The sequence below is a fragment of the Nomascus leucogenys genome, chromosome 9, assembly GCF_006542625.1.
Source record: "Nomascus leucogenys isolate Asia chromosome 9, Asia_NLE_v1, whole genome shotgun sequence".
Lineage (NCBI taxonomy): Eukaryota > Metazoa > Chordata > Mammalia > Primates > Hylobatidae > Nomascus > Nomascus leucogenys.
In genome coordinates this window covers 98,552,617-98,568,415 of record NC_044389.1, presented here as the reverse complement: position 1 = coordinate 98,568,415, position 15,799 = coordinate 98,552,617, and the positions used below count along the sequence as shown (strand labels likewise).

General features: G+C 38.5%; 1 protein-coding gene across 1 annotated transcript in view; it reads right to left on the bottom strand.

The window, feature by feature from the left end:
* Positions 1-15,799, bottom strand: part of RSU1 (Ras suppressor protein 1) — a 221,137-nt gene that overhangs the window by 108,007 nt on the left and 97,331 nt on the right. The window contains exon 8 of the mRNA XM_030819247.1: positions 905-1,037. Coding sequence (XP_030675107.1) covers positions 905-1,037 — 133 coding nt within the window. The remainder of the gene's footprint in view (positions 1-904; positions 1,038-15,799) is intronic.

The following is a 15,799-nucleotide window of genomic DNA, read 5'->3' as shown; positions in this document are numbered from 1 at the left end:
CTTGACACATGGAGGAAGAAAGAAGCAAGAATGGTGAGGTTTTTGGGACGGTTTTGCAGAGACTCCTTTCACCTAGAGTGAGGACTGGAGGTATTTTGATGCTGTGACTTTAAGCTGGCACATTCCGCTTCCTCTGCTGCCTTTTCCTTTTCTCTAAGAGATTATCATCTCACTAGAGTAAAAGCTTCTCTATTATAGAATGACACATTGCTAGTACTCTCTACTGATTTTATAAATAAACTGCTTAACAATTTTGTTCAGAACACTTGTAATTCTTTGCATTCACAGAAGAAAAAAAATATGTTCTGATCTGAATGGTGAATTTCCTTAGTGCCATGAATATTCAACTAATTTAATACCTCAAAAATTCTCTAAAGAAAATCGGTAAAAATCTCCTTGAAAATATCAATAAAAAACAATTTACAAATAGAGACAATGACCACATGCTGTTTTCTCTTCTTTTTGTCTTTTTCTTTTGAGAAAGGGTCTTAGTCTCTCATCCAGGCTCGAGGGCAGGGCATGACCACGGCTCTGTGCAGCCTCAATCTCCTGGGCTTAAGTGATCCTCCCAACTCAGCCTCCAGAATAGCTACAATGGCAAGCATGCACTACCATGCCTGGATAATTTCTTTTTCTTTTGTAGAGATGGGGTCTTTCTATGTTGCCCAGGCTGGTCTCAAACTCCTGGGCTCAAGCAATCCTCCAGTCTCGACTTCCCCAAATGCTAGGATTACAGGTGTGAGCCACACCACACCTGGCCGACATGCAGTTTTTAATAAAACATTTTAAAATGCTAAGTGTTAACTGCCACCAATAGGATACTGTCACATAATATTTTTAAAGGCATAATTATAAATACTATAAAATCACAGCCTACTATTTCAGAAAATCAGAGTCTACTTACTATTTGTATGTCTCAGAACGGATATACTCAAAAACATGGGACACGCCAAGCTGGAACTGGTCTGCAATGGGGGTCACCCAAGGATTGTTCTCTGCTTTGAATACCTGCTTCTGGCCAGTTAAATCCAAGTTTCCTGGGGGAAAAAAAAAAAAAGAAAAAAAGTGAAGTTCACTTCATCCAATACAGACCAGGTCGAAGAAGTCCTTCTCAGTAATCACAGCCTAAGTACCCTAAATCAAACCCTAAGTACCTCTTGGGTCATTTGATGTCTTTTAAATTTCTTAACCCAAGTCATCACAGGTACGCAGTCATGACAGTATCTTGGCTCAAGAAATTAAGTACAAAGGAAAGAAGAAAGAAGACAGATGGAAAAGGAAAGCAGAGCAGAGGGAAGGAGGTATTTGCTGCAGAGACAAAAATGACTTGTTCAAGATTAAGAGAACTGATAATATGAAAACCATTTGAAATTCTATCTTGACCACGTCAGTATGCATCACGCCTTGTCCTGGCTGATCTGGGCCCAATCTGATCAACACCACTTTTTTCACCAATCAAGACAGCGTGTGAATGGAGAAGGACAGGAATATTACCCAAGTTAAACTGCTGTTACTCAAGTATAAGAGCACAAGCACATCCCGGAATCAGCCCTAAATGAATCTCATTAACATGGCAGTGATAAAGACTAATTACCTTTTAAAATCATTCCTCATTTCACTCTCCAGCAATCTGGAAGGTCAGATACTAATATTACTTTATAGGTGAAGAAATGGAAACTTAAGGAAATTAACTAATATGCCCAAGATCAGAAAAAGCCAGCGTGAAGATTTCAAGCTGATGCTCAATCTCATACTCCTTCTACAGTGTCTGGTGAGGCCATCAGGTTACATATCAATCTAGATAAGGTTGAGTTAATGAAGGTAGCATAAAAAAGCCAGCAAGCACCCCTCATCTGGATATCCTCTGTTGATGACCAGTTGACTGTTTTTTTTTTCTTTTAGATATATTCAAAAATGGAAAAGGCAATGTGTGAAAGAACTTCCTAAAATGCGCTCACCTATGAAAGCAAGAAGCAGAGACAGAGAAGTTAGGCAGCAGGGATATACGTGAAGGTCTGTCCCTAAAAGGCGTACTGAGGAAATCAATTTTCAGACTTCTCGTCCACGGCCTGGCACTGTTTAAACCTAGAGACACAGCAAAGACTCTTGCTAAGACACAACCGAAGTTACATGCTGTTGCTGTTCCCAGACTCTACTGCCTATGTTTTCATAGGTGGTAACTCAGGACAATGAAAACATATTCTGGGAGGCAAGTATAGCGCAAAGCAAATCATTGCCTAGCTGATCTGAGCTTTGGAAATGAAAGGATAAGTGAAATTTTTTATGAGGAAGATAATGCAATATTGCTTCTTAAAACAATATAATAGATAGTTTGAATCTTTCCTTTTTGTTCTATGAACTTGCAACTATTCAGAAAAACAAAGAAAAGAAAAACGACTACAATTTCACAAAATCTTTTTAAAGAAAATAGACACTACTAAATATCAAGAGAGAGTAATTCATCATCTTTCCAAAGCCACTAAGAATTTGTTGGCACTTGGTACAAAAATAAGCAGATTCAATTATCTCCAAGATTATCAATATTGTCAATTTCCTCATCTTAATGGTTAAACATCGTTAGTCAGATATTAAGTCACTTGGGAAATTAGTGAGCTTGATTCTCTAAACCATGAATCAGAAAGCTGCCTAGGGCGAAATGAAAACCCAAGGGTGGTATGCATTCTGCTTAGCTGAGTATCTCACCTGGGTTTGATCTTGTTGGCAAGGGGCTGCCATTGATCTTTATTTTTATCTTTACTTAGGGAGGGGGTTTTTAGAGTCCCAAGAATGAAACTGATCCCTTGTTTACATTTCTCTATAATTCTTATTTCCTCTTAAAATCTAGTTTGCTGCACTCAATTTATCTTGTCTTCCATATAATTCCTTCATGGTTTTTTCCTCCAGTTTTTCATTTTCCTAAAAATGAATATAATATACATTCCTGGAAAGAAGCCATCCATTTAAAAACAAGTCTATTTCTGACATGTCGTGTTTTATGTGCACGATGGTATGTTGCCCATCGTGCTTAGGAGGCAGGGCTAGTAAGGGAAAGGGTTACAAACCGGACAACAGTGACTACGGTGCAGCAACGCCCTCATCAGTTGGGAATGGCAGTGCTGGAGCTCAGTATATCTCTCTTAAAACATTCACCTGAGAAACAACCTATGCTTACATCTTGTCATCTTCCTGCCTCTAATCTCTGCCCACAGACATCAGCATGAATCAACTATGAAAAAAATAAACTTGAGGTGTTTGGAAAAAATGTGTATCCTTGGCCAGGAGTGGTGGCTGATGCCTATAATCCCAGCACTTTGGGAGGCCGAGGCGGGTGGATCACTTGAGGTCAGGAGTTCGAGACCACATGGCAGCTTGGCCAACATGGCAAAACCCAGTCTCTGCTAAAAATACAAAAATTAGCCAGGCGCAGTGGTGCACATCTGTAGTCCCGGCCTCTTGGGAGGCTGAGGCAAGAGAACTGCATGAACCCGGGAGGCAGAGGTTGCAGTCAGCCGAGATGGCACCACTGCACTCCAGCCTGGGTAACAGAGCAAGACTGTCTAAAAAAAAAAAAAAAAAATATATATATATATATATATATATATATATATATATGTGCGTGTGTATTGCAAAGTGGATGAGGAAAAAGATGCAGAAGCCATGAAAAGTATAAACTACGTATTTATGGAATAGGACAGAAATGAACTCCTAAGCTAAGGGGATTTTCTAGTTAGTGGGTATTTTGCCCTAAATATCTTTCCTTCTTCTGCAAAATTGGTTATCCTAATGAGAAATATAGTCGGAACTTCTAGTTGGTAGAATTTTATTCTGTTGAAGAAGCGTCCAGGGTTTTCAATCATTTACACAACTGCTTTGCTTTTAACATCCGGTTCAGAGGAGGGATTGCAGGAACACACCTTTTTTTTTTTTTTTTTTTTTTTTTTTTTTTTCCCACTTTGGGAAGAGTGAGAAGAGGAGGGAAGTCAGCTACATTTGGGCACAGAGCATTTCTCACCACACTATATTTTCAGGGCCCTTGGCGAGCATGAGAACAACGTGGAGCAGGGAAAGGATCCGGGAAGGATGACACATACAAGTCTCAGCTATTTCAAATTTTCCCTGGGAAGACTTGCTTGGGATAATGAGGAGAAGAGACTCTTCTTTTCTAGCCTGCATCACAAGCTCCCTTCCGCTGAGTCCCAAACCTTGCCCGATCATCCGAAACTGGAGGTACGTTATGAGTAAAGCTGGTTTTAAAGACCCCTCCTTGAACTTAAGGAATAGGTACATATTTCTGCGGGAAAGGAGCACTCGTGTTCTACTACTGACAGCCTGCAAAACCACTCTGGAACGCACACAGCCTCTTGTTAACTTATTAACAGCATCTTACTAAGCGTGCAGTCTTTTCAGTGGTAATCCTCTGAAAATAATGTACTAAAGTTCTATGCTCCCTGACTGCCACTCATGGAAGGAGAATAATGCCAAGAAAGGTCAGCCATGTTCTCTGGGCCCTTTTGTCTGAAGCCTGTAACCCCCTGGAGATCTGTCAATCCCAAGTGATGTCTCTATTTAGGTGCTGTCAGTGGAGATGCCAGAGGCATCACAGATTGCTAATGACGGCTGCTAACTGGAGCACACAGGAGATGCTGGATGCGAGCTAGACATACTCCCTTAAGGGAAAAGGAGTCACACGGTGATGTCTGCAAGTCAGAGTTAACAGAAAGGACCACAGGCTATTCACGATCATCTTCACTTATATCACTTTCAACTCATCTGCACATTTTAACTGGGATGGGGAGTGGGAAGGAGGGGACAGATGACTGGGTTACCCTCTCCACCCTCATTTGCTTACTTCGGTATCAAGCAATGCTACTAAATTAAATTCACAAGTGCTTCCTAAAGCTACATGAACTTAAGAGCCTAATGGAAAAGAATGATTAGGGTTCACTGCGGAAAAAAAAGAAAAGAAAAAAGCTTCCTGTTTGATGTTGTTCTTTCTTTTTAAAAAAGAGCCATAAAACCCAGGTATAATGTCCGTAGCAAACCTTAAAGGAGGAAACTATTATAAATGACAGAGATGGAAACTGCGCGAGCGAAACAGAGCAATGTCTGCTTGGAGTTAGAACTGGGACTTGCTGTAATAGGGCATGCTCGTTTTGTTTTTCAACTTAATGTCACCGGTGGATAACACGATACCTGTTTCTGTAGCACTGCAATCCTCCCAGCAAGTGATTTGTCTCTGGGTTCTCTTGCCTCACTCTGCACCAGTCGGGGATGAAGCAATTTCAGAAGAGGGTTAATATAATTAGAGTAAAGCTGGCCATTATATTGTGTGAAAAGATGACACCCGACTCATATTGGCCTAGCAACAAGTTACCATTGCCTCGGCAGAGCTCGTCTGTCAGCTGTCGGAGGTAGGCTCCCTTTTAAGTAATAACATGCAGGAAGCATCTCACCCCGCTGTCAGTCAGCCTGCAATCGCCCTGACGCCGCACGCTTCAGTGCGTTGAGTTAGGAGCCCTCACCCATCCCCTTTATTAGAAGGCTGAGCGGCGCTCTGGTGGTGTTCTAACAAGGATCAGGCAGCAGGATTAAGCACTGTGACAAAGAGGATCTAATAAGCTAGAAAGTGGTGCATCTACAGACACGCTGGCTGGCTCCCAGACACAGATTCACTTTGCTCACTCCTCAGTCGGGAAGGCGCAGGCCACTGGGGAAGCCAGGCAGCGCCGTGATTAGCAGTGACCCTCTGACCGATGCTGCTATGAAGATTGTATATCACTCAGAGGCTTATTCTGCAATTGCAAATTGGATTTTCCATTTTATTACCTGCAAAACGACCACATATGCTTCTTTCCAAAGCCTCTACTACAGCAAGCTTTGCCATGCAACTGCAATTGTGTAAACACTAAATCATGCAAAACACTCATTCTCCTTGCTGGTTATAAATGTGATTGAATGCAACAGGCAATTGCAGCCCCATTAATAAGCATGCTCATTTTCACTTATGGAAATTGGTTGCTTCCATAATCACACTCTAAGAATTCTTCCTGAGTATTCAAAATCCTGAAACATGTGGCTAGCAGCACCATTTATCACACAGTAAGCAATCGAGGCGATCTGGGCAAATTTTTCACGTCATCAAAGTAGCATTCCCTCCCTTCCTAATTTCAAAACAGTACCAAAGAGAGCTTTTTTAAATTAATGCACTCCAAAAGCCACGCTCTCTCATTCACTCATAAATATCTAAGATTGTGGTCTAACAAGGTAAAACTAAAAAAAAAGTGGCTGATTGGGTATAGTCCATCATTTCTATACTAGATTTGTCCAAACCCAAGCAATTGATTTGCTCCGAAAGGATCGAGATGGGACATAACAACAGCTGAAAGATCACCTCCTCTCTGCAGCGAATCCTCACAGGGAAGCTAACCACAAATGACTCCAATACAAAATAAAAGCTACATTTAGGGACGCTCTCACATAGACAAAGATTCTACCCGTAAGTCCCCATAATTCTCATTATGATGTGCTAGGCTACTAACTATAGCAGTGCATGATTACAGACAAATGGCTGACTCTGGAAAGTTCCTACTTTTTCACTTCTTTAGGAACACACTTTACTGAGTGGAAAATAATCAGAAGGCCTATAAAATGCTCATATTGTAATAGATAGTGTCTGCAGTAACTAAACATTGGAAACAACTGGAAATTTCATTACCAGGTGATAAGCAGAATAATGTGCTATAGCCATACTATGAAATGCTATTCAGTTATTAAAATAGAGTTACTCGTATGCACTGACCTGGAGGGAGGTCTGCAACTGTAATTAAAACAGTGAGGATCTACTAAGCTTGCTATCAACCAATTTTTGAAAAAATACAGAAGAAATCCATATATGTATATGACTAAATGTTTATGTGTAAAAGAAAAGGATAATATTAAGTTATTAAGGTTGATTTTCTCAAATGAGGGAAATATTAATGTTGGTTTTCTCAAATTAAGGTAGGGCACGAGGCTGAACTGGCAGAGCAAAGGATAAACATTAATTATCGATTTGGAGAATTCCACGTTAACAGTATGGATTATTCTCTTAATTAAAAAAGATTCAAGTACATTGAAAGGGAATGGTCAAAAACAAATTCAAAGCACATGGTGCACACTAATTGGTACAAAACAGTATCCCTTAATTTAAGTTTAGCCTATTGCGGTGAACATCATGCTTCTCTTCTGTCTGCATAATAGATGACGGTCTATAAACCTAAGTGGAATGAGAATCTAGGTCTGAGGTTGCTTTTCTTTCTGTGCATCATCAATGCAATGTAAGCTGGGATGTCTCATGACAGCTCTCAAATTTATTCTGTGGGGAACGCAAGGCCACACTGTCATTCCGGGAACTGTCTGCTTGGCCTTTCCAGCAACACATTTTTAAAAGAGGCATTCTGTACATTTAATACATGCACTGCATTGCTGCTTAAAGATACATACTAAAATAAACGGTTACTCTTCGGATCTAGTCAGGGAAGATAGTACAACTTACATTAAAAAAAAAAAAAGATTTATAAAGAGAAAACCACCACCCTACCAAATGGTTCCAACACAAGCAGCACCTGATTTAAGTGTGTGCTGGTGTGAAAAGGCCCAGAAGTCCTTATGCCAATGAAGAAAAATAGCATTTTACATTGCTTCCATCTGATGCACTTCTTGGCCATTTGATATCTGCGGTCCAGGTTAAGAAGGGATAGAAGGAGCTCTCAGTTGCTTATAAATATAATTAACCAGCAACAGAATAGTGCCATCCTCAACAGTCACCTCCAAGGTTGCCTTATGTTGCAAGTTGAAATGGCTGTTAAGTAAATAATTTATGTTTTAAACCTGGCATTCATTTAGGATTTCTTCTTCACATTCTTCTAAATGTGGGAGGCAATCTTGTTTTTCCTTGCCAGATTTCCTTTTTATTGCTCAGGTAATGTTAGGACATAACGGACAAAAGTCTCGTGGATCTGGCTCCTGATCCCAAGAACCATTCACTGACTTGGGCAAATACCAGAGTGAAAGAGTTGAAGATTGGAAGCCTCTGCCTAGATTTCAGAGAATGTAGGGAAAAGCCTGGATGTCCAGGCAGAAGCCTGCTGCAGGGGCAGAGCCCTCATGGAGAACCTCTACTAGGGCAGTGTGAAGGAGAAATATGGGGTTGGAGCCCAGACACACAGTCTCCACTGAGGAACTGCCTACTGGAGCTATCAGAGGAGGGCCACCAACCTCTAGACCAGAGAATGGTAAATCCACTGACAGGCTGAACCCTGCACCGGGAAAAGCTGCAGGCACTCAATGCCAGCCCATTAGAGCAGTCACAGGAGCTAAACACTGCAAGGCCACAGGGAGACATCCAGGGCTTTGGAAGGCCATCTCTTGAATTAGAGTGCCCTAAATGTGGAACATGGAGTCAAGGGAGATAATTTTGATGTCTTAAGATTTAATGACTGCCATGCTGGGTTCTGAACTTCCATGGGAGCTGTAGCCCCTTTCTTTGGCCAATTTCTCCCTACTGGAACAGGAGTATTTACCCAATGCCTATACCTCCATTGTATCTTGAAAGTAACAAACTTATTTTTTATTTTATAAGTTCACAGGTGGAAGGGACCAGCCTCATCTCAGGTGAGACTTTGGACTTTTGAGTTAATGCTGGAATGAGTTAAGACTTTGGGGGACAGTTGGGAAGGCATGATTAAATTTTGCAATGTAAGAAGAACATGAGATTTGGAGGGGCCAGGGGCAGAATGATATCGTTTGGATCCGCAACCCTGCCCAAGTGACAGGTCGAACTGTAAACCCCAATGTCGGAGGTGAGGCCTGGTGTGAGGTGGCAGGATCATAAGCATAGTCCTTCATGAATGATTTAGCAACATCCCTCTGGTGCTGTTCTAGTGACAGCGAGTAATCATAAAATCTAGTTGTTTAAAAGTGTGGGGCACCTCCCCACTTCCTTTCTTGCTCCTGCTCCCATCACGTGAGTCATCTCACTCCCCCTTTGCCTTCTGCCATGATTTTAAGTTTCCTGAGGCCTCCCCAGAAGCCGAGCAGATGCCAGCATCATGCTTCCTATACGCCCTGCAGAACTCTGAGCCAATTAAACCTCTTTTCTTTAAAATTACCCAGTCTAAGGCATTTCTTTATAGCAGTGTGAGAACAGACTAATTCAGCAGCATTGGTTGCATTACAAGAATGGACAAATATTTTCCCTACATTGCTGGTTAGAATCCAAACTGGCACCTCTTCTCTGAAAAGCAATTTGGCAATTTATATTAAGAGTTGTAAAAATGTTCATACTGTTTGACCTGGTAATTCCACCCTAGTAATAAATTTATGCTGAGGAAATAATCACTCATATTAACAATGATTTATGAATACAGATTTTCAACTGAGTGTTGCTTATGTCCTTCTGAACAACTAGAAACAACTCAGATGTCTGGGGGTTGGTTCATAATTATGAGACACTCAGAGCATGGTATAATATGTAGCCATATGATTAAAAATGTTTTCAAATAAAATTTAATGACATGGGGCAATGGTCATGACATAATATTGAAGGTCAAAATGAAGGCTACAAAACTTATATAGCATGATAATAACTTTTTAAAACACCACAAATATATACACAGGTATATAGGAAAAAGAATAGAAGAAATACACATATAAGTGTATACGCATATGAACAGAGAAAAGACTGGGAAAAAAAATCTCAGAATTTAAAGTGGTTATTTTTGGATGACAGATCATAAATGCTACCCTTTTCTGTTTCCCAGATTTATTGAAGCAGGGGTTCTCAAACTTGAGTGTGCACCAGAATATTTTTTACAGAATGACTAAAACTTCCAGAGTTTTTAGTTTCATAGGTCTTGGGTGAAGCCCTAGTGTTTGCATTTCTAACAAGTTCTTAGTGGATGACAGTGTTTATGGCTGAAGGACCAGACTCTAAAAAAAATCCCTTTTCTTTCACAAGGATAAAATTTTTAATATTAGAACTTTAAAATTTTAAATAAAAGAAAAAATTAAATCTATTTTGAGTACTGAAAAAGAAATCTGAATTTTTTGATACTATCACAAGTTCTACAAAGGATAAAAACCCACCAACTAAAGAATCGTCATTATCATAATAATATTGGTTTTCATTTGGTATACATGTACCGTGCACCAGGTATCATTTCAGGAGCTTTGCATACATTATTCCAGGGTGTCACAATAATCTTGCATAGAAGGCATTATTATGATCTCATCTTAAAATTAAGAAGCAGCAACTACCATTTTGGGGGTTTAGGATTCATACTCAAGGTCATGTGACTAGTACAGCCAGGCAGGTATTTAAAAACCAATTTATCTGGCCCTTTCAAAGGCCTTGGTCTTTCCAGTACATGACATTTAACAGATTTTCTCCCTCCTGTAAAAAGGTACTGAATATTGTTGGTATAATCAATAATGTGACATGATTTAGGAGCATTGGGATGTTATACACAAAAACAAGTCACTCACCTCCCTCACAGGGCCCAGAATTCTGTCATCAGAATCATTCCCTTTGGGCTGAAAGCCCTATTACCTCCAGAAATTTTATGTTTAAATTAAAACACCCTAGTGGGTAATGCATTAGGTGAATACACTTTCTTTTCTTTATGTTTAGTTTTTTGGTTCTACTTTAAATTGGTTATTTTTTAAAAAATAATATACTCTGCTTTTATTAGTCGACTGGTTAGTTTTTCCACTTTTTATTTGCATTAAAATACACATAGGATAAAATTTATCATTTTCATGATTTTTAAGGGTATGGTTTGGTGATATTAATACATTTGTAATTTTGTGCAAACACCACTGTACCATCTGCCTCCATAACTTTTTTTCATCTTGAAAAATCTGAACTCTAAAACCATACAACAATAACTCCCCATTTCTCCTTTCCCTTATCTCTTGGCAACCACCATTCTGTTTATCTCTATGATTTTGACTGTTCTAAGTATCTCATATACATGGAATCATACAGCATTTTTTTCTTTTGGACTGCCTTATTTCACTTCATATAATTTCCTCAAGGTTCATCCATGTTGTAGCATATGTCAAAATTATCTTCCTTTTAAAGGCTAATATTCCACTGTATATACAGTCATCTCTCAGTATCCATGGGGGACAGGTTCCAGGACCCCTGTGGATGTCAAAATCCACAGATGCTCAAGTCTCTCATATAAAATAGTGTAAATTTTCATATAACCTATACACATGCTCTGTATGCTTTAAATAATCTCTACATTATTTATAATACAACGTAAATGCGACATAAATGATTTTATGCTATATTTTAAAATATGTATCTTTAAAATTGTTGTTCTGCTATTTTTGTTTTTTTTTCCCCATACATTTTATTTATTTTGAGTCAGAGTGTTGCTCTGTCACACAGGCTGGAGTGCAGAGGCGTGATCTCAGCTCACTGCAACATCTGCTTCCCAGTTCAAACGATTCTTCTGCCTCAGCCTCCCAAGTAGCTGAGACTACAGGCGAGTGCCACCACACTCAGCTAATTTTTGTATTTTTTAGTAGAGATGGGGTTTCACCATGTTGGCCAAGCTGGTCTTGAACTCCTGACCTCAAATGATCAGCCCACCTCGGCCTCCCAAATTGCTGGGATTACAGGAGTGAGCCACTGCACCCAGTCTGAACACATTTTATTTTTATTTACTGATTGGCTGATTCTTTTTTGAGAGATGCTGTCTCTCTCTGTTGCCCAGGCTGGTGGTGGACTTCTTGGCTCAAGCAACCCTTCTGCCTCAGCCTCCTGAGTAGCTGGGATTATAGGCACACACCACCACACTCAGCCCAAATGTTTTTGATCTGTGGTTGGTTGAATCCGTGAATGCAGACTCTGTGGATACGAAGGGCCAAATGTAAATACCAAATTTTGCTTATCCATTCATCTGTCGATGTACACGTGTGCTGCATTCACATTTTAGCTACTGTGAACAATGCTGCTATAAATATGGCTGTACACATGTCTTTTTGAGACTCTGTTTTCAATTATTTCGGGAATATACTCAGAAGTGAAACTGCGGGGTCATATGGTAGTTTTCATTTTTCAAGAAACTGTCATACAATTTTCCATTTCCACCAACAGTGCACAAGGGTTCTCAACCTCATCTTTTTGTTAATACTTGTAATTTTTTTTATAGTAACCACCCTAATGGATATGAAATTATATAGCATTGTAGTTTTCATTTGCACTTCCCTAATGACTAGAGATGTTGAACATTTTTTCATGTGCTTATTGGCCATTTATATATCTTCTTTGGGAAAAAGTTATTCAAGTCCCTTGCCATTTTTCAACTGGGTTGTGTTTTTTGTTGTAGCTGTTGTTGAGTTTTAGTTCTCTATATACTCTAAATTTTAATCCTTTATCAGATATACAATTTACAAATATTTTCTCTCATTCTGTGGGTGGTCTTTTTAGAAAAAATATATTTTAATTGACACAGTGAAATTATACATACTTATGGGGGTACAATTTGATGTTTTGATACATATCTATGCTGTATAATTATCCAATCTGGGTGGCTAGTATTTATCACCTTATGCACTTATTTCTTTGTGGTGGGAACATTTGAAAGCCTCTCTTCTAGCTGTTTCCTAATATACAATATTTCACTGTTAATTACAGTCACTCTACTGCGTAACAGAACATCAAAATTTATTCCTACTGTCTAATTGTAACTATATACCCACTGGCCAACATCTCTGCATCCTTCCTTCTCTTCCCTCCTCTCCCAGTCTCTGGTAACCACTATTCTACTTCCTGTTTCAAGGATACCAAATCTGTTTTGGTTGTTGTTAAGAAAAAAAGATCTCATATGAGTGACATCATATGTTATGTGTCTTTCTGTGTCTGGATTATTTCACAAAACATGACTTCCTTCAGGTTCATCCAATTGTGGCAAATGAGAAGATTTCATACTTTTATGGCTGAATATTCCATTATGTATATATACCACATTTTCTGTATTCATTCATGCATTAATGGACACTTAGGTTGATTACGTATCTTAGTTATTGTAAACAGTGCTGCAATAAACATGGGAGTTGAAGTTTTCTCTTCAACATACTAATTTCTTTTGGATATATACCTAGTAGTGGAACGGGTGGATCGTATGGTAGTCCTATTTTTAATTTTTTGAAGAATCTCCTTACTCTTTTCCATAATGGCTAATTTACAATCCCACCAACAATGTGTTTCCCTTTCCCCACATCCTTGCCAACACTTTTCTTCTCTCTTTTTAACAACAGCCATGCTAACTGGAGTGAGGTGGTATTTTACTGTGGTTCTGATTTGCATTTCTTGACGATTACTGATGTTGAGTATTTTTTCATATACATGTTGGCCATCTGTATGTCTGATTTTGACACATGTCTATTAAGGCAGTTTGCCCATTTTTTTAATCAGGGTTTTTTTTGCTGTTATGATCCTTATATATTCTGAATATTAACCTCTTGCCGGATACATAGTTTGTAAATGTTTACTCTCACTCTTTAGGTGACTCTTCACTCTGTTAATAGCTTCCTTTGTTGTGCAAAAGCTTTATAATTTGATGTAATCTTGTCTAGTTTTGCTTTTGTTGCCTGTTGCTTTTGAAGTCTTGCTTAAAAAGGCCTTCTCCAGGTCAATGCTGTGAAAAGTTTCCTCTAAGTTTTCTTCCAGTAGTTGCATAGTTTTGGGTTTTACATTTACATTTTTAATCTGTTTTTTCTTTTTTTTGTTAAGAGGTAGAGGGCTAGACTCATTCTTTCCCATGTTGATATCCAATTTTCCCAGCACCATTTACTAAAGAGATTTGTCTTTTCCTTAATGTGTGTTCTTGGCACCATTATGAAAAATTAGTTGGCTATAGGTGTGTGTAAATTTATTTCTCGGCTCTCTATTCTGTTCCACTGGTTTATGTGTCATTTTTAAAGCCAGTAACATGTTAAGGTTCCCATAACTTTGTAGTAGCATTGACCCTTGAACAACAACTTTTGACTTCCCCCAAAAAACTATTAATAGCCTACTATTGGTCAGAAACCTTACGGATAACATAGTCGATTAACATATTTTGTATGTTACATACATTATATACGATATTCTTACAATAAAGCTAGAGAAAATGTCATTAAGAAAAACATAAGAGTAAATATATTTATTATTTATGAAGTGGATGGATTAAAGATCTTCATCCTCATTGTCTTCCTGATGAGTAGGCTTCCTGTTGAGGGATTTGTCTTGCTTTTTTCAGGGCTGGCAGAAGCAGAAGAAAATCTACATAAAAGTGAGCCTGCACAGTTGAAATCTAAGTTCTTTAGGAGTCAACTGTACATTTTGAAATTGGTTGGTGTGATACCTCCAGGTTTTTCTTTTTGCTCAGGGTTGCTTTGGCTATTTGGGTCCTTTTGTGGTTCCATATGAATTTTAGGATTTTTTTTTCTATTTGTGTAAAGAATGTCATTAGTATTTTGACAGGATCTATAGATCATTTTAGGTAATATGGCCATCTTAACTATATTAATTCTTCCAAACCATGAAGACAAAGTAGCTTGCCATTTATTTGTGTCCTCTTCAATTTCTTCTGTTAAAGTTTTAGAGTTTCAATATAGAGAGCTTTCAATTTGGTTTTGTTTCTAGTATCTTTTTTTTTTTTTTTTAGCGATCATAAATGGAGCTGTTTTCTTGATTTCTTTTTCAGATAATGAACTAATATTAATAATGGTTAATATATAGAAAGACTACTGATTCTTGTATGCTGATTTTGTATCCCATAACTTTACTGAATTCATTTATTAGTTCTACCAGTTCTTTAGTAGAGTCCTTTGGGTTCTCTATATGTAAGATCATGTCTGCAAACAGGAGAATTTGGCTTTCTCTTTTCCAATTTGGATGCCTTTTATATCTTTCTCTTCCCTAATGCCTTAGGCTAGGACTTCCAGTACTATGTTGAACAGAAGTAGCAGAAGTTGGCATCCTTGTCTTGTTCCATATATTAAAAGAAAGCTTTTCCCCATTCGGTATGATGTTAGCTGTGGGTTTTTCATACATGACCTTTATTGTGTTAAGGTACATATCTTCCATAACTAATTTGTTGACAGTTTTTATGAAAGAACGTTGAAGGATGTCAACTGCTTTTTCTGCATCTACTGAAATGATCATATTGTTTTTGTCTTTTTGTTAATGCGATGTATTACACTTACTGACTTGCATACGTTAAACTACCCTTGCATCACTGGTATGAGTAATACTCGATCACAGTGAATGATCTTTTTAATGTGCTGCTGGATTCAGTTTGTTAATATCTTATTAAGAATTTCTGCATCTATGTTCACATTACAGATACTTACCTGTAGTTTTTTTTGTTGCTGTATCGTTGTCTGGTTTCGGAATCAGGGTAATGCTGGCCTCATAAAATTTTAGAAATACTCCCCACTTTTCAATATTCTGGAATAGTTTGAGGAGAACTGTTATTAGTTCTTCTTCAAATGTTTCGTAGAATTCAGTAGTGAAGCCCTCAGGTCCTAAGCTTTTCTTTGATGAAAGAATTTTTTTAAAAATTTATTTTTATTATACTTTAAGTTCTGGGATATATGTGCAGAACGTGCAGGTTTGTAACATAGGTATACATGTGTCATGGTGGTTTGCTGAACCCATCAACCCGTCATCTACGTTAGGAATTTCTCCAATGCTATCTGTCCTCTTACCCCCTACCCCCCGGCAGGCCCCGGTGTGTAATGTTCGCCTCCATGTGTCCAT